Here is a 19,264-nt window from a genome sequence, read left to right on the forward strand (position 1 = left end):
GCAGACGAGATAAAGAGTAAAGCAATTCAGGCAAAACAGCCATCTTGACAAAGGTCACCCTACCAAGCCAAGAGATGGGCAAAGATGTCCACTTGTTCAGGTCAGCCTAGATTTTTAGTCACAATTGAGCAGTTAGTAGTGTATATCTGTGAAACATCTGTCGGAATCCAGATACCCAGATATTTAAACCCCTCCTCCGCGAGCCTAAACTGATTTAAGATCAGACGGTAGCTACGAGCAAGAACTCGCGAGCAATACCTCCGATTTTGAATATTTCATTAAGTATCCAGAAACTCAACTACATTGCTGTAGTAAATGCATAATCATATAAAGATATCTTATGGATGGTTTTATGGAAAACAAATCCCTCAATAAGGAGCAAGCATTTAATAGCTTGGGTCAAGTGTTCAATAACCAAATCAAAAATAATAGGAGATAAGGGGCATTCTTGTCAAGTGCCCCTACAATTTGGAATGGGTAGAGATCACCCCATTTGACAGTACCCGCGCCATAGGATTGTAATACAAAACTTGCACCGCCCAATAAAATCATATAGAAACCCCCAACTTAGCAAGTACAGTAAAGAGAAATGGCCATGAGATGTGATTTATGGACAGGATCAACGCTGCTGAATTTCAAGGAAAATCAATGGATTTTTTGACTGCGCTCTACGGAACCACAAGGGTTGAATGAGAAAGTGGAGTGGTTCACCCTTATTTGAATGGCATTTCCAATATGGCCGAGATCGTCACGTCATTTTCCATAAAAGGATCTAATTTAAATCAAGAACCACCTCAAAATGGCCACGCATTTGACATCATTCTCCTTTTATGAATTTTATCAAAATGGAAAAATCCCTCTTATACGTCATTTCCCATATATGGCATTCACCATATTTGGGGCAAGAGACGTCATTTCCTGTTGGCTCCTTTAGCAGTCGGAGAATTTCCCCTTTAAATACGGCGTTTGTGCTGCGCTCCAGTTGTCAGTCGCAGAGCAGACTGCTGGCAGGCTGCACTCTGATAGCGCACGTAAGTACCCTTATTGCCAGATAGCAGTTTCCAATGTAGCACTTCCTGAGCATAAATACATTGTAATTTTTGGAACTATCATTGTTACAGTGCTCAAGCAGATGCTGTTACTAGTTCATGGACTGACTGCACACAGCTATTCAGTAAGTTTAGCCTTCCAAGCCCAGAGACATTTGTAACATATTAGCCGTACGGCATCCCTTAAGAACTCTTTATTTGTTTTTCCACACAGAATCATTTTGACAGTATGTCGCCACCTGGAGCTCCCCGAAGGAGTAATACACTCCGAAACACTGCCGTGTCGGAGGATTGACTTCAGGATTGTACATACTATCTACTGTCTTGTGGATTGAGATAAGTGCATTCATTAGTTGTTTTACATTATACAGTGTTTGCACTTGCGATATAGCCCGGAAGGAGAATATCGGATGTCCATGCAACCTATGATTAGACAAGCCCAGTGCTTCAAAATATAAGCCAAAAAGTATACTGTGGCAATATATGACGGTTGCGAGACATTCTTTTTTATAGAGTTCTTCCTACATAGCTGAATTCATATTTTTGTGATTGATTTCTATTTTTCAAGCTATTGGTTGGGTCATTCATAGTGTAAGTGAGATAGAACATGTGCGTGACTGAGAGCTTGTGTATAAGTGAAATAGAGAGAGCATGTGTGTGATTGAAAGCCTGTAAGAGAGAGCGAGAGCATTGTGTGTTTGAGAAAGAGTGGTCAGAGAGGAGACGTGTGTATGTGTGAGAAAGATTGATCAGGGAGATGACTGGTATGTATGTGCTTGTGTGTGTGAGAGAGAGAGTGACTGGTTGGGGAGATGATTGGTGTGTAAGAGACAGAAACTGGTCCTGAGGGTGTGACGTGTGTGTGTGTGTGAGAGAGAGAGTGACTGGTTGGGGAGATGATTGGTGTGTAAGAGTCAGAAACTGGTCCTGAGGGTGTGACATGTGTGTGTGAGAGAGAGGAGAGACTGGTTGAAGACCGTGAGGACAGCTTCAGCAGCTACTGCTGCTTCTGGTGTGGCCTGCAAGGGAAAGGAGTAGGAGAACTGCTGGAGAGGGTAAGTAAAGGTAGCTTTTAAGTTCATTTTTCTTGATTGACTACCATTTTAATTATTGGGTAGTATGTGATGTGTCTGCTGTTTTGAAATATTTTATTGGTGTTTGAAGAATTTTTAATACTTTTTAAGAGTTTTTAATTGTTAGATGATGTTCTGTTCATCAACTGTTTTGAAGCATTTTTTCATATAGTTTTACAATTATTTCTGTGTGGGAATCTATAACAGCTTGGCTTTTTCTGTTTTCCTAATGGGAGGTGTATTGGTGTTTAGGGCCTGGTTCAATATTTGTAGTGTTGGCTTTTTATAGGTAGGGTTGTTCCATTTGACTGCATGCCATAATGCAGGTGTAACTTTGTGCAGATTAGTTTGTGTGCATTATTGCAGATCCTGGGACTTTGTTAGGTGCTATATTTGTTTCCATTTCTCCAGGTTTGCTCTGCATGCAGAGTGGCTTTTTTGGGGTTTTCATTCCAGTTTGTCTCCATATTTGTAAATTGTGGTCTTTCTGTACTTGAAGGTCAATCTTGTGTGTATGACCGAGGTGAGATATTTAACTAGCACATGGGCACATAAAATACCTCATTGTATTTGTTGTGTTTTCTCAATTGGGCATGCATTGGTGGTGAACTGCTGTCTTTTTATAAGTAGGGCTATTGCGCCTGGTAGTAAAGGGAGTTTGTGTTGCTGTTAATGAGATAACACCAGAATATCTTTTTTGTATGGTGAGTTGTACGGGGAATGTTCTAATTCTGCTTTATACGCATTACTGGGGTGGGGTTAGCCCTGTGACTGTCATGTGTTCAGTGTGTCTCACATGTGAGGACCATCTATCAGGTGTGTCCCAACAGAAAAAAGGTTGAGAACCACTGACCCAGGCAATTGGACCTCCTTCTTCTAGCCCTCGAGGACTGGAAGAGGAAATGTGTTGTGGGCCCTCATGGGCAGGATGCCCAATCGTCGTAGCTGGAAGGAGTGGCCAGAAGAAAAGACTGAGAGGGTCAATTGCAGCATCAGCCAGCCGCACAGTAGGAGAGAGGCAGGATTGGTCGAGCTGTGCCCTGAAGAGAGGCAGCGATCGACCAGCCACGCAGAAGGAGAGAGGCACCAATCAGCCAGGCTGCACGGCAGGAGAAAGGCAGGATCGGCTGGGCACGCTGCAGAAAAGAGGCAGCATCTCTGCTGAACAAGGAAGACAGTGGAGGCCTCCTGATGCCATGGAAGTTCAAGAAGAAAGCTGCTGCCTACACCTAGGTTGGAGAGTAAAAAATATATATGCGTGTGAGCATGTGTATATGAGAGTATATGGGGAGACAAAGCATGTGGGGGGGGGGGAAGTATGTGTTTGTGAGAGAGAGCATGTGAGGAAAAGCAAGTGTATGGGGTGAGAGCATTTGTGTTTGAGAGAGCATGAGGGGGACAGAGAACATGTGTGTGAGAGAGAGCATGTAGGGGAGAGAGAGCGCATGTGTATGAATATGTTGAGAAAGCGAGTATGCTTGTGTTGGAGCACGTGTGAGAGAGAGGAGAATGTCTTTGTATAGCAGCCACCGCCTCCTCTCAATCCATGACAAGCTCAGACTGAAAATCAAAAGTTCCCAGCTATGGATTGTGGGATATTTTTTATCCTTATTTTAATTATTGAGTAGTGTTTATGTGTTTGCTGTTATGAAATATTTTATTGGTGTTTGGTAAAGCTTTCAAATTTGCATGAGTCTTTAATTATTGGATATTCTATTCATCAGCTGTTTTGAAATTATTTTATTAGTATGATTTTACTATTATGATTAATGATTTATATATCTTGATTTTATTGATTGTTTCATGAGGAATGGTGACATTTTTGTTTTTCCATTGTTGCACTGTATACAGTCTGGTGTGTTATGTTTTACAGTTCAGTTTTTGTCTGCACATTTCCATTTATACTTTATGTGGTTTAATTCTGTATTTGGTGTGGGTTTGTGTTCTCCATGCAAAGACTGAGATGAAGCATTCTTTTAGCATGTGGTTTCTCTGTAGGGATCTGTAGTAGCTTGGCCTGTTCTGTTTTCCTGATAGAAGGTGTATTGATATTTTAGATTCTGCTGTAATATTTGTGGTATTCTTTTTCATAGGTAGGGTTGTTATTATTTGAGTGTTGGCAGATAGTACTGTGTTGATACTGGAGGACCATGCCAAAATATATCACAATAGGTATGATGCCATATGAATTCCAAGATGCAAAGTTTTCTTGTTGGCATCACAACAGTGCATGAAATTATCACAACAACGTGTATATTAATTTTACCTCAGAATTTCATTTTTCATGTAAAATATGTTGTAATAAATGCATAATTTAAAAATATGTAAGGGGAGGTGGGAGCGCCATCCTGTAAGGTTTGCCTAGGGTGCCTAATACCCTTGCACCGGCCCTGGGTAGATCTAGAAGCTATTAGTAATCTCAAATCGGAATAAATGCATAGAAACAGTGTGAATAAAATTAAAAACTAGTACGCATTCAGTCCTGCCATTTATGACATGGAACAATTTAGCCAAATTTGCAAGCCATAAAACCGGTTAGAAGACAGAAACCTTCCTTCAAAACAGCTACAGTCAAATATTACAACAAAACATCCAACACGCCCCTGCTACCCAAAAACAAAAAAAACTGCATGGGGGCGGGCCACATCACAACATTGCTACCCGCTCTCGCTTACAACAGGTGCCGCGCGAGCACTCACCACCATTTCTTCGAAGATGTTCTGCAGCTGCGACACCATGGGCAACGCCATCCTAGCGGCCCCTGCCAATCGCAGCTGCCGGAGCCTGACCAACTTCTGCTCATGCGTCACTTCCGCTTCTGCCCGGCTTCCGAAGACAGTGAGAGGAGGAGGAGGGAAGAGGGAAGGACCGGAAGTGACGGTTGCTGTGGAAATCAGGTCCCGGGTCTACCGAGTACGTTGCTCGCCTCCGAGGCGTTTGCAGTGTTGCCAAATTGTGTTTTACCCCTCCCAGTTGGGCTAATTTTTTTTTCCTGTCGGGCGGGGACATTTTTTTATACGGGTTGAGCTAGATTTGGGTTGGACAAATGGGTGACCTAGTGCTAGCAACCCTGTTTGTTGCTGGAACATTTTTTTCTTTTTTACAGGCAGCCTTGCCTAGCCAGTATCCGCAGTCAATTAGAGGCTACAGGAACCACAAAGCATTAGAAGGCAAAGGTTGCTGCAGCTTGCAGTGCTAGGCAGAGGCATGCGGTCATATAACAAATGACATATTTAAATGAAACTCAGACTTGGACGGTAAGTGGCTTCTTTACAGCTTGTTCTTGCACTAGCATGAATGACATTTTGTAATAAGCAGTACCACTAAACCAACTCCAGGCAGGAGATTCTAAATAGAGAAAATGTGGTGGAAATGAAAGTGGCATCGAGTTAGTCTGAATAGCAGATGCCACCTATTCCTGAATAGAGTCATCATTTTGCATTGGTCCGATTTCTCGTTTCAATTTTTCTCAAAAATTGAGCGTTAAAGGTTAAGATTTCTGTCATAATTTTAGAAAAAAGTCCCCCCCCCCCAAACACCATAAGACAAAATGACTTGAAAAGGAGCTGTACATCAGGACTAAGCAGGGTGTTAGGCCTCAAGAGACTTCTAAAGCACACAATTTTATTTGCCTATAAAAATGTATTTGTCCTTGTACTTTCTGTAACTTGGGATTTATTTTTTTTTATTATTATAAAGTTTTCTTCTTTCTTTCCTTCCTTCCCCTTTTAATTTAATCAATATTGGCAACATGTATAATTGTCATGCCAATACATTTGTCTGAATCTGCTCACTGCCAATTGATGCTGCTTAAGAAAACAGACCGGCCTACTTGTACAACGCAACCAATCTGCCCACACTCCCAAACCTGGGGAAGTTGTCATAGCCACCACTGACATCTTGCTCCATCTTGGTCCTGAACCTGCTAACCTCCCTTCATCCTGCTGAACCTTCTTCATAACCCTGCTGCTGCCTGGGAACCATAGACTGAGACTTGACCGCTACAGGAGGTAAGAGGCAAGAGTATGGGAAGAGATATTTTTTTGACTGGTGTCTAAGATTTAGCATCCTAGGGATTGAGGAGAGACAGAGTAGCATTGTTGGATAGGGGTGGTGAGGTAAAGGGGATTGGGGGAGAAAGAGAATGTTGAGCACCATGGAAAGGGGCAAAGACAAAGGGATTAGGTGGAAGGAAACTGATGTTGTGTAGAAGGTGGGGCAAAGGGGATTGGGTTGGGGAAGGAGTAGGTGTGTAGGTGAGAAAGAGGGAGCAGAGAACAGGTGAAGAGAGATGAGTTGGTGATACCAGTGGTGGGGTGAAAGAGTGGGAGGTAAAGAGAGGGGTGAGGGAGGAGGAGAGTGCAGATGCTCAGATGAAGGACCAAAGCTGGTGACTGAGGAATAAAGTTCAAGAGCAAGGCTGCTTTTAGTAACTTGATAATAAATTTTCAATAGGGCACAGACTTTAGCCTGCACAATCCCAGCTAATTTTCAGACATAAAATACTTGTGTACAGTGTGTTTGAATATCGGCTTGTGATGCAGATAAAAATACATGCATACACTTGGTGTTGATTGATGGCATAAAGTACACATTAATAGTGTTTCATTACATGCATCCTTTTTTTAACATATATAGTAGATAGCAGATAAAGACCAAAATGTTCCATCTAGTCTGCCCAGCAAGTTATTTTAAATTCTTTCTTTCTTTCTTTATTTTTAAGGGCAGTAGTAGTAACTGCCACTCCATGTAAACTATCCCTAAGCAGAAATATAAACTTTAGGTGTAAAAGTAAAGTTACCCTATTTGTTTTCATTGTCTAGCCATCAGGGATCCTGTATTTAATTCTATTACCACCTCTTCCGGGAGAGCATTCCATGAATCCACCACCCTTTTCATGAAGAAATATTTTCTGACATTTTTGAATCTTCCTCTATGGAGTTTCATATCATGACTCCTAGTTTTGCAGCTTCCTTGCCATCGGAAAAGACTATTTTTGTGCATCATTAATTCATATATATGTGCAAGGCTTGTAAACACACCTTTGAAATGCCCTTAGGAATGCCTCTCTTAATGCAGCCAAAAATACAAATTTTATGAAAATATATATTTATGTTCAAGTGGTTCCATATTCTTGTATAGAGATTCAGCCAGTATATGGTGTAAGCCTTCATTTTGCACATGTAAATCCCAAATAAGTATTTGGAAATGTAACTCTTTATATGCTCTTTAGGTATTTAACTAATCTGTTAAAAAAAAAAGTGATACAAGCAGCAGAGTTTTTCAATTTAATCTTCATTTTTGGAGGAATGCTATTGAATTATGTAGGTGTCAAATGAGTTTTGTACATAAAATCCAGGTTACTTAAAAAGGGAGAGACAGTACCACTGTGGGATTAGTGTTGAGGACAAGGGGGGAAGAAAGGAAGTTCGGTGGGGTGGGGGAATAGGATGTTGAACACCATGGGAAGGGGACAGAATTTTGTGAACACTAATTAAAATATCCTTAACTTCAATTTTTTTTTCTTGATGCAGTTTTGTACATTCATCTGTTGCCATACTGTAAATATACTACATGTTTGTATATTTTAATGTTAGAATAAAATTATTATTGAAAATACCATTTATCTTAGCCTTTATTTGGTCTTTTAAGAACTGGAAAATTTTGGGGCTTGGGATTTCCCTTTCCCCAGGTTGCTTGGGCTAATTTTGGGCTACATTGTGTCTTTGGGCTACAAACCTTGTTTAAAATCTAGCAACACTGTCCCTAGGACAGTGAATGGAGGGGAAGGGAAGAGGAAAGGACCGGGGAATGGCGGTTGCTGTGGAAACCAGATCCCAGAGTTACTGAGCACAGGACCTACCACTAAGGTACCTGGTGGCTATGCTTGATTGTTGGGTGGAAAGCTTTTTACAAATACCAATGGAGAGAGGGAGAAGAAGTAAATGTGTATTATTAACTGAATTTGTTACCTTTATTTATTTAGTATTTTTATATACCGACAGTCATTGGGAACATCCCATCGGTTTACATTTGAACTTATCACAACAGGCTTTACATAGAACAATAACATATGCCCAATAATAATTACATATGCCCTCATCTCAAGTGTTTCATGGCTTTGCGGGAAACAAATGTATACACATGGGTTATGGAGAGTTCTAGAGTGCTATTGGAGTGTCTGGTGCAATGTTAAGTCATTGGACGAAAATATTGAGGTTTTCAGCATAAGAGGTTGACTGGAGCCCGTGGAGCCCTGAGGTTGTGACAACGAAGGTTAAATTGTATATGTATTACAATTTTGTGCTGATCTGTCTTTTGTGAAGAAAGAAGAGACTGACATTTATTAGAAGTTAGTGCTGCAGTTGTACCAGAACAGAAATGCTGACGTACTTCAGTGAATAGAGAGCTATCAGTTTTACAAAAAGTAGTTGACATATTCTCCACAAAACAAAATATATAAAATGCAACCAAGATCACAAACCATTTAAGATGACACGTTCTGCTCTGATGTAATCTGTGACAGCATAGCCATTAGTCCTTCTCTTTCTGGTTTCTAAATAAAATCAACTTTTATACTCAGTTCTGAAAAAAAAAAAAAAAATCCAGTGCTTTTCAAGAGACTTTAAAATACTTCACCTTTTTCTAGCTTTGTTCCCAAACATCTGTCATTTGAAAGTTAACCATCTAGGTAACATTCTCTTAGAGAATCAGAAAATAAAATCAGTTTTCAAGTTGTAATTCTTTAATAGCTTCTTAGTATATTTCTGATTCCATCTTTGTTTTTGTTTGTTTTTTTTCTTTTTTCATTTTATTATTTATTCATTTTCTAACTTTTTCTTTTACAGGTTTTCAATCTTTTTGTAGTTTTTCCTCCTCCCCACACTGTGTGAATATCTTTGCCCAAGCATGTCCCTCTCTTCGCCTGCCTCACTATCCTTAAACCTTTTTCTCTTTCTTAGTCTCTGTGACCTGCTTTCCCTTCTTCATGCCTCTTCTCCCGATTCCCTCAATCCATACTGCCAAAAATCCAGCAACGGTGTGTGATAGAGCATTGTAAAAAGCATTCTGTCCAGTATTAGAACATGGATATCACTACAAAATCAATGGAGCAGAAAGAGCATTGAAAGATAACATTTTCCTGCTGGATCTGACAAAAATCTACTAATAGTTAAAGGAAGAGCTTTATGTATCAGCACACCTACCCTTCTGTTTTTGAACTGTAGAAAGCAAAGTATATTTGACTTTAGTTTTAAGTGCCCAGCTCTTGTTAAATGAGTTTCTTCAAGCAAATTTTAAAGCTATCGGGCTGTTTTGTTTTTTGAAGTACTGAAAAAAAATTTTACAGGCAAAGATATGCCTCTGATATTAATAGAATACTAATTTGAACACCAGTCCTGCTATGTTATGCACATTGCTAAACAAAAAGATAAACACTATGGATCCATAACATCTTGAGGATGTGAATGAAGAGAAGAGGCATGGGGGGTTGGCTTGCAGGAATGTTGGCTACTACCTGGTGATTAATACCCTTATTCAATAAACATACACATTGTTAATGCGACTCCAACATTGCTCTATGCTTCAACAGCAAGAGGAAAAGTGGGGAAAAAGGATTTGCATTCACAAATAAGTGTGGGAGTAGCTTGCTTCTTGCGGTGGTTACTACCCCGAACCAATTAAGCCTGATACTTCACTTTTAATACATATCCAGTGCAGCTTACTGCTTCACCGGCAGGGGCGAATGAAGAAGAGGATTTATATTCAGACAACAACAAACAGGGACTAAACTGCACAGGCTGGGTAAACAAGCATGGGAGTAGCTTGCTTATTGCGGCAGTTACTACCCCTAACCAATTAGGCTTGATACTTCACTTTGATGCAGCTCCAGCACTGCTCTCTACATCAATGGTGGGGTTGGAAAGAAATTAGAACCAAAAAGTTACCAATAAGGGCCCTGACCTCAGCGGTCAGAGTAACAGATAAGTATGAGAAAAATAACTGAAAGCTTGTTGGGCAGACTGGATGGGCCATTTGGTCGTCTTCTGCCGTCATTTCTATGTCAAAGTATGTATATGTAACCTTCATTAAACCATAAAATAGTAAAAAATGTCAGTTTTAACATGTAAAGAATAATAACCTTTAGTGTTGGATTTTTTTCATTTGTAGAATTAAATCAGTCTCTCTTAACCACATCTGAAATGCCTGAAAAAATGCAACTGCTGTTTGGGAGTGGTAGGGACAAATCAGTAATCATTCTCTTGAATGGCCTGACCCAGAAAACCACCAGTTTGGGCTTCAAATTCACCCCTTTGTCCCACCAACTGCAATTTATTGCCTCAGCAACACAATAAATTTTACCTGCGTGGGAACACCTGCAAGACTCAGAAGCTGTATCTTTAATTATTACCACAACCCAACCAAATCAAAATAACTGATTGAACACCCTTACCTCCAAGCACACCCAACATAGCATCCCACACTTCGCTGCAGCTAAGTGCCAGGACAAGAATGTCATGCACCATGAGCTCCTCTTTAGGTCATGCAGCCACGACTGCCTGGGGTGCTTGCTGATGCCGCCGTATCATGACTATAAAAGGCAGTTCCCTGCTACTAGCCAGCACCTCTTCAACAGTTCTGTTGTGCTTCTATCGGTAGTGTGTGCGCCCTTGTCCAGTTTTGCCTGGCTATGTTTCTGCCCTACCCTGCCTTGTCTCTCTTTCCTGCCTTCCATCCTACCTCTTTTTGGACTGTTCCTCTCTTTTGATCCATGCATGTTTTGTGCTTGCCTTGGCCTGACATCTGACACTGAGCTCTGCCTGCCCCAACCTCTGCCGTAGTTCCTCTGAGTCCCGCCGGCCCCCAGAACCCAAAGCTCCACCTTGGGGATGTGGCTGGTACAGGTTTCAGACTCTTGCCCACTGAATCTTGCCTATTGGCATATCTGCTGCTGCCTGCTGGGCCTGGCCTGTGTCTACACATGTCAGGCAGCACCAACTCACTAACCACCCAAGGGCTCACTTCCCAAAGCCATGACACTGATTCCAAAGTTAACTCTGCTTCAATGATGGAGATAGGCTTATACACACAATATGTTAGTCCTATAGTTATGTACTCTATGTGCACATTCATGTTTGCTTCTTTTTTTTGTTTATTTACAATAAAAATTGAAAAAAGAAAAAATGTTGCTCCTGTGCCCTTCTCCCCCAGCTTCTCTTATCCTATTGAAGAAAGCTCATGGGCCAGAAGTAATTGTCTCTCCTGCCTTGCCTGTGCTGCAATTTCAAATGAGGCTGGTTCCATTATTAATTTATTCTGTGCAAAATAACCAGTTGGGTTGATGAGCGTCTTATTTGTGTATGTGGTTTTATGGTTTATTTGGTTTTTTAAACAGTCACATCAGTAGTAAAACCATCACAACGGTATACAGTCAATAAAAGCAGAAAATACAATAAAATAGCCATTATTATTTATATTTTACTAATATCAGCTAAAATACATGTAGCTTAAAATGACTAATTATAGAATAAATCTAAAAGTACCATTAATAACTCCATAAATAACCTATAGGCAGAGCTGGCCACTGCTTCCCCAGTTGGCTGCCCAAGAGAAACTGAGAAGCAGGCCTCTGGGGCAAAGCGTCCCACTGAACAGCATGGCCTAGGCCCCAGCCAGCTGCAGCAGAAGCGCCACACCCTCCCGCTTCTGTACCAGGACAGCATCCCAGAAGTGGCCCACAGAAGATAATACAGGAAGTAGGGGTGGGGGTAAGCAATCCACAAAGGCAGGCACAGAGAAGATGCAGCAGCAGTAAGAGGGCAGAGAGTCCAGAAGAATAGCAGCTATCTCAGCCCATCATTTTACAAACTGGCTAAAAGACAGGAAACAGAGAGTAGGATTAAATGGACAATTTTCTCAGTGGAAGGGAGTGGGCAGTGGAGTGCCTCAGGGATCTGTATTGGGACTCTTACTTTTCAATATATTTATAAATGATCTGGAAAGAAATACGACGAGTGAGGTAATCAAATTTGCAGATGATACAAAATTGTTCAGAGTAGTTAAATCACAAGCAGATTGTGATAAATTGCAGGAAGACCTTGTGAGACTGGAAAATTGGGCATCAAAATGGCAGATTAAATTTAATGTGAATAAGTGCAAGGTGATGCATATAGGGAAAAATAACCCATGCTGCAGTTACACAATGTTAGGTTCCATATTAAGTGCTACAACCCAAGAAAGAGATCTAGGCATCATAGTGGATAACACATTGAAATCGTCAGGGCAGTGTGCTGCGGCAGTCAAAAAAACAAACAAAATGTTGGGAATTATTAGAAAGGGAATGGTGAATAAAACAGAAAATTTCATAATGCTTCTGTATCATTCCATGGTGAGACCACACCTTGAATACTGTGTACAATTCTGGTCGCCGCATCTCAAAAAAGATATAATTGTGATGGAGAAGGTACAGAGAAGGGCTACCAAAATGATAAGGGGAATGGAACAGCTTCCCTATGAGGAAAGACTAAAGAGGTTAGGACTTTTCAGCTTGGAGAAGAGACGGCTGAGGGGGGGATATGATAGAGGTGTTTAAAATCATGAGAGGTCTAGAACAGGTAGAAGTGAATCGGTTATTTACTCTTTCGGATAATAGACTAGGGGGCAGTCCATGAAGTTAGCGTGTGACACATTTAAAACTAATCAGAGAAAGTTCTTTTTCACTCAATGCACAATTAAACTCCGGAATTTGTTGCCAGAGGATGTGGTTAGTGCAGTTAGTATAGCTGTGTTTAAAAAAGAATTGGATAAGTTCTTGGAGGAGAAGTCCATTACTTGCTATTAATTGAGTTGACTTAGAAAATAGCCACTGCTATTAGCAACGGTAACATGGAATAGACTTAGTTTTTGGGCACTTGCCAGGTTCTTATGGCCTGGATTGGCCACTGTTGGAAACAGGATGCTGAGCTTAATGGACCCTTGGTCTGACCCAGTATGGCATGTTCTTATGTAGTTAGCTACACATAAACATGCAAATAGTTGCAGTCAATAATTCCTATCCATACTGAACAGATATTTTCTCACCAGCACAAGGGCATCTCCTCTCATTATTCAGGGAAGATTTTGGTGTGAGCTTCCCAAACTACACAAGCTCTCTTTCCGGTCAGTGCAAAACAGAGTCCATTTGTGACCAATAAGTGAGGTGACATCCAGAAATATGCTGCTTTCTGGCCACCATGCCAGAGGATGAGGATTGTCCTATTTACCTCAAAGGAGCATATACCGGGGGATTTCAGGAATATCAGGATCCAGTAATCACAGTTTACATAGATTTATGGACCATGTTACTAGCAAAACGGTTCAGTTGAGTTGCAGGTTACCTCTCCTGCTGCAGGTCCCTAGGCTTAGGTCTGTTTCCATTTGAAGTGTCCTACTAGAGAAATTGGATTATGGGGTCCTTCAGAACTCCTACACTTTTTCCTATCTCTTCTGGCATTTTTACTCTTATAAGTCTCCTCAGGAATCTCTAATTACAATTGTAAAGCATCTTTGTATGGTAGGAAAGTAGTTTGCAAATTTATATTAACTCTGTGCTTTGCTCAGAGAAGCTATGAGAGCTGATTCCTGGAAATGTAATCCGTGGCATTTGATTCCCACCCTCCCCAGTCATATTTTTTAATGTATATAGACTTTTACCTCAATTAAGAGGGAATTATTTTTCACAGATCAATAAAGCATTTACATCAACATATAATTAACCCTGATTTTAGTAATTGACTAATTTTTAGTTCTATTTCTGATCATTGACAAGCTAACATAAAACACACCTAAACTTTTTTAGGAATATCCATGTCTTAAACAGCTTTAAATAACTTTAAGAACAGCATTAAGATGCAGACAGAGGTCCACTGGGGGGGCTATTCAGTCTTTAGCACCAAGTTTCACATATGATTATCTATCTGTTGATGAAAGACTGTATGTGTGCGCATGGTGCGACAAACTGGTTCTCAGAGAATGAGTCCAATATTTGGAGGCCAGAGGGGCATACCTGGAGTTGCTGAGGCAGACAGATATACTATATATCTACAGTAGAGGAGACCTTCAGGAAGATAGAGCAGTTCCAGTCTGGTAGCCCCTATGCTGCTTTAGAGGACCAAGGTCACCTGGAAGAGAACACCACCCTGATGTGACAAGAAGTGATTCTTTAGTAGGACTTGCTCTCCAGCTGATGTCTTATCTTCTCACACCAAGGATGTGTCTCCAGGAGTATGTACCCAGGAGAGAAAGGTTAGGACTGCACTTATATGGGCCAATACAGTAAAAGTCGCGCCTGCACGATTCTGTATTCAAATGAGGGGCCCGCAGCAAAAAGAGGTGCTAGGGACACTAGCGCGTCCCTAGCGCCTATTTTTGGACAGGAGCGGCGGCTGTCAGCGGGTTTGACAGCCGACGCTCAATTTTGCTGGCATCGGTTCTCAATCCTGCTGACAGCCACGGGTTCGGAAACCAGACGCCGGCAAAATTGAGCATCCGGTTTTCAACCCGCTAGCCGATTTCAAATTTTATTTTATTTTTTTAATTTTTTTTAACTTTCGGGACCTCCGACTTAATATCGCCATGATATTAAGTCGGAGGGTGCACAGAAAAGCAGTAAAAACTGCTTTTCTGTGCACTTTCCCAATGCCCAGAGAAATGAATACCTACCTTTGGGATAGGTGCTAATTTCTGAAAGTAAAATGTGCGGCTTGGCTGCACATTTTGCTTTCTGAATCGCGTGGGAATACCTAATTGGGCCATCAACATGCATTTCCATGTTGCGGGCGCTATTAGGTTTGGGGGGGGTTGGATGCGAATTTTCGATGTGCTATTACCCCTTACTGAATAAGGGTTAAAGCTAGCGCGTCAAACGCACGTTCAATCGCGGGTTAACAGTGTGCTCCGCCGGAGCGCACTGTACTGTATCGGCCTGATAGTTAGCAATTTGATCTTTAGGAAAATAAATATCTGGGTGGGTGTGAGCATCGCATGGTAACTTGCTTGCCTGGTGCAAAGGTAGCAGACCTCACATATCCCCTATATAATATTTTGGAGCAATGGTTTTCTCACCACCAACGGTCAGACTAGCCAGCCTCCTCCTACTTCCAGATTTGTGAAGAGGAACCACATCTGCCTTCCTCCAGTTTTCTAGTACTACTCCCAGCTCTACAGAAGCATTGAAAAGGTCAGCCAGCCAAGCTGCCAGAACTTCTCTAAGCTCCCTTAAAACCTACAGATATATCTCATCTGTAGGTTTTTTGGGGTTACTACCTTAAAAAACCTACAGATGTATATCATCTGTAGGTTTTTTGGGGTTACTACCCAAACCAAATAAGCTTGATACTTCACCTTCAATGCATATCCAGCATAGCTCTCTGCTTCAATGGCAGGGGAGAAAGATTGATACTTCACGTTCAATGCATATCCAGCATAGTTCTCTGCTTCAATGGCTGGGAGGATGAAGAAAAGTGGATCTATATACAGACAGCAACCAACAAGGACTGAATTACATAGTCTGGGTAAACAAATAAGCATGGGTGTAGCTTGCTTATTGTGGCGGTTACTACCCCTAACTAATTAAGCTAGATATTTCACTTACATGCAGTTCCAACACTGCTCTCTACATTAATGGTGGGGGTGGAAGGGAAATAGAACCAAAAGGTTACTAAGAGCCAAGAGTAACAGATAAGTACGAGAAAAAAAAAGTGTGAAGCTTGCTGGGCAGACTGGATGAGCCTTTTGGTCTTCTTCTGCCGTCATTTCTATGTTTCATCTGGCCCCATCACTTTATGTACTTTTAGTTTGGCTATCATCTCATGAACACAGTCTTCTGAAAATCGTCCGAGATTTATCTCACTTTCAATCCTATTTGTGGCAATTTTCTGTGGTCCTGCTCCAAGCCCTTCCTCAGTTAACACTGAACAGAAATATGTATTAAGCAATGCCACCTTTTCCTATTCAGCCTGTACAAAGTCCTCCTTTCACCTCTGAGTCTCACAATGTTACTTTTGCAGTTCCCCCCATCACTAAGATATCTAAAAAAGTATTTTCTCCCCGTTTTACCCTATTAGCTATGTTGTTTCTTTCATTTGCTTATTCACTCTCCTGATTTTCCCAGCTTCTGTTAGCTGGAAAAGAAAGTCCTGCTTCAAGCATAATTGGCTGCCTGGTGTATAGAGTGTCAGACAATTCCTTATGTATTTTGGTGCAGTAACATATACTGCCCTATAAAACAGGAGTCAACATTTTAAAACCTTAGACTCCATATGTATGCTTGCATGTTCACTATTAATTTTATGTTTTGAAGCTGCATACAGCCCTAAACTTATACAGAATGTGTGGTATAAAATGTACTACTCCTACAAAACATTTATATAGCGCTTCACAACATATGGAGCGCTGTACAGGCACACAAAAAGACAGCCTCTGCTTATTAGAGCTTACAATCTAATAAACATACAGGACAAGAGACGGGGTATTTCATAAAGCAAGACAATGGTTAAAAAAAAAAAGAAAATAAAGTTAGTTAAAAAGACTAAAAGCAGACAATCAGGCATAAGATTTAAAAGCAGCTTCAAAAAGGTATAATAAATACATTAAAGCCAAAGAGGGAAGTTGTCTACTATGAGAAGCTGCTTGGGATATTCACCATTCAGGCTGGCTGAGTTAAAGCAGGTACAATGCTCATAATCCTCATCCCTTTGTTCAATCAATCAATCAATCAGTCAATCAAAACTGTATTTGTATTCCACCTTTCCTAGAACAGCACAAGAACCTATCAAGCATTTCTTGTTGCAAATGCAGGAATTGTGAGAATGTGCTGCCTGTTCAATAGACCGTCACCTTTGTTATCACAGAATGAAATGGTGTGGACTATATTATTTCTACCAGGACTCATCATGTTCCGAGGGCAAGGCATACAGCCTGTGCCTGTCGTTTGCCTTTCTTGTTCCAGGAGCCTTATTGATTTTCACTTGCTTTTATTCAGCTTCCCAGGTGCAAGAAGTAAAAAATGGGCCTGTATATGCTCCCCTTACTCTTCTACTCACTGCAAATTTTACATTTTACAAGGGGTAGATGGTATTAAGTAGGAAACAAGGCCTGGATTTCTGTGATGGAAGTATAGATCTGTAATTCCTCTAACCATCCTCTGCGAGTCACTGTTGTTGCAGATATGACCACTTGAAACTTGTTGAGAAGGAAATGATTCTACTGAGTCTCCAAAATGTGTTCCCAATTTTAAAAAATACAGCATTGAATATATGTCATGTATCTATTTTCTGAATTATGAACATGGCTGCCCTTGGAGATTGTGGGGACCTGCAAGAGATGAGGTGAAAGAACTTAAAAAATAATGACTTAACAGTGCAAATGTTAGGACAAGATTATGTATTACTGCTTGTCATGTGTCTTTCTAAAATATTATGCAGTGCACCATAGGTACTGTTTTCATATAAATTGTTTTATTTAAATAAATATTGTCCTTTGTCAGCAAGTGTACATTCAGGTAAAGAAATATGCAGAGAAGGTACAATTTCTTCAAGGATAAAGACAAGTTTTGTTGTGTTTCTTTTGTAAGGCTAAGCTTTTCCATTTGTAACACCCCCCCCCCCCCCTTTTGGGGCAAATAAAAGATAGAATGCCTGCTTGATGACAATTTGGGAGCTGAGCACTAGACTCTGTGGGTTCAAAAACAAAACTGGTTGAGCAGATGGTGTAGTGGACCTTACACAGAGGCAAGGGTAGCCCTCAAACTAGTTAGGGGATTAAAAGCCAAAAGTTTCCCTCTGTGACCCCTCTGACTGCACCCCAAATTCTTCCATGACTAACAGAGGCATGTTATAGATAAATATAGAAATGTGATGGCAGAAAAAGACCATACGGCCTATCTAGTCTGCTCATCCACACCAACTATTCAACTTTATAATTCCTATTACTCCCTCAGAGATCCTCTATTTTTCCCATGCTTTCTTGAATTCAGATACTGTTTTTATCTTCATGACCTCCACTGGGAGGCCGTCCATGCATCCACTACCCTCTCTGTAAAGAAATATTTCCTGAGATTACTCCCAAGTCTACCCCATTTCACTTTCATCCCATGACCCCTCATTCTAGAGCCTCCTTTCCATTGGAAGAGACTTGTCTCTTGTGCATGGGAACCTTTGAGATATTTAAATGTCTCTATCATATCTGCCCTATCCCACCTTTCCTCTGCCCCCCCCCCCCCAGCCAATCGGGTTTTCAGGATATCCCTAGTGAATATGCATGATAAACATTTGCATATACAGGAGGTGGTACATGCAAATACATTTCATGAATATTCATTAGGGATATCCTGAAAGCCTGATTGGGGGGGGGGGGGCGGCCGTAGGACCAGTTTGAGCACCCCTGCTCTAGGATATACATGTTTAGATTTTTGTTTGTCTCCATATGCTTTAGAATCAAGACCACTGGCCATTCTAGTAGCCACACTCATTGCCAAATCCATCCTGTTTATATCCTTATGAACATACAGTTTCCAGAACTATATATTGTATTATAAATGAGTTCTCACCAGGGTCTTCTACAGTGGCAATATAATCCTTTTTTCTGCTGACCATTCCTCTCCCTATACAGCCAAGTATCTTTCTAGCTGTTCCTGTTGCCTTATCCACCTGATTGCCCACTCCCCACCCACACCTTTGGATAAAAGAGGGTTTCGCACAAAAAGATATCTTCAATAAGAACAAACTTTTATTTCCAAAATTTCTAGAGTTTTCAGCAGTCAAGCATATATTAAAAATTCACTACATTAATCAGGGTTCATAGCATTGATTAACAGCAATATTAACAACAAAACACTCTTCCTCACAAAACGGACAAGATTTTGGTACTCACTTCCCCCTGCAGAATTCTTCTCAGTCATATTCCCATCAACATAGCTCATCCATTTTACAAAAGGTGTCCACAAGGCTATTGTGTCTATAATACCCCCGAGGTTGCCACATGGCATTACCCAGGAACCCAGTAATGTCTGGTCCTGCTAGAATGAGTAGACCTGCTGCCTACCAAGGAGATGTGAGAGCTCTCCTAAGACCACCACTGACAAAGGAAGACCTTTCCTGCTAAACC

General features: G+C 40.9%; 2 protein-coding genes across 5 annotated transcripts in view; one reads left to right on the forward strand and one right to left on the reverse strand.

Moving 5' to 3' along the window:
- MED23 (mediator complex subunit 23) overlaps positions 1-4,962 on the reverse strand; it is a 330,631-nt gene extending 325,669 nt beyond the window's left edge. For both annotated transcript variants that reach the window (XM_029594395.1, XM_029594394.1), the window contains exon 1: positions 4,822-4,962. In XM_029594395.1, the coding sequence (XP_029450255.1) occupies positions 4,822-4,872 (51 nt within the window). In that variant the 5' untranslated portion in view covers positions 4,873-4,962. The remainder of the gene's footprint in view (positions 1-4,821) is intronic.
- A 42-nt stretch (positions 4,963-5,004) lies between these two features.
- The window catches only part of ENPP3 (ectonucleotide pyrophosphatase/phosphodiesterase 3), a 329,854-nt gene continuing 315,594 nt past the window's right edge, over positions 5,005-19,264 (forward strand). Inside the window, exons 1-2 of one of the 3 annotated variants that reach the window (XM_029594399.1) lie at positions 5,005-5,379; positions 5,938-6,132. The gene's annotated coding sequence lies outside the window, so the exon portion shown is untranslated. Of the gene's footprint in view, positions 5,380-5,819; positions 6,133-19,264 lie in introns of those variants that run through there. The other 2 variants (XM_029594400.1, XM_029594401.1) reach the window with 2 other exon arrangements.

The sequence above is a fragment of the Rhinatrema bivittatum genome, chromosome 3 (genome assembly GCF_901001135.1).
Source record: "Rhinatrema bivittatum chromosome 3, aRhiBiv1.1, whole genome shotgun sequence".
Taxonomy (NCBI): domain Eukaryota; kingdom Metazoa; phylum Chordata; class Amphibia; order Gymnophiona; family Rhinatrematidae; genus Rhinatrema; species Rhinatrema bivittatum.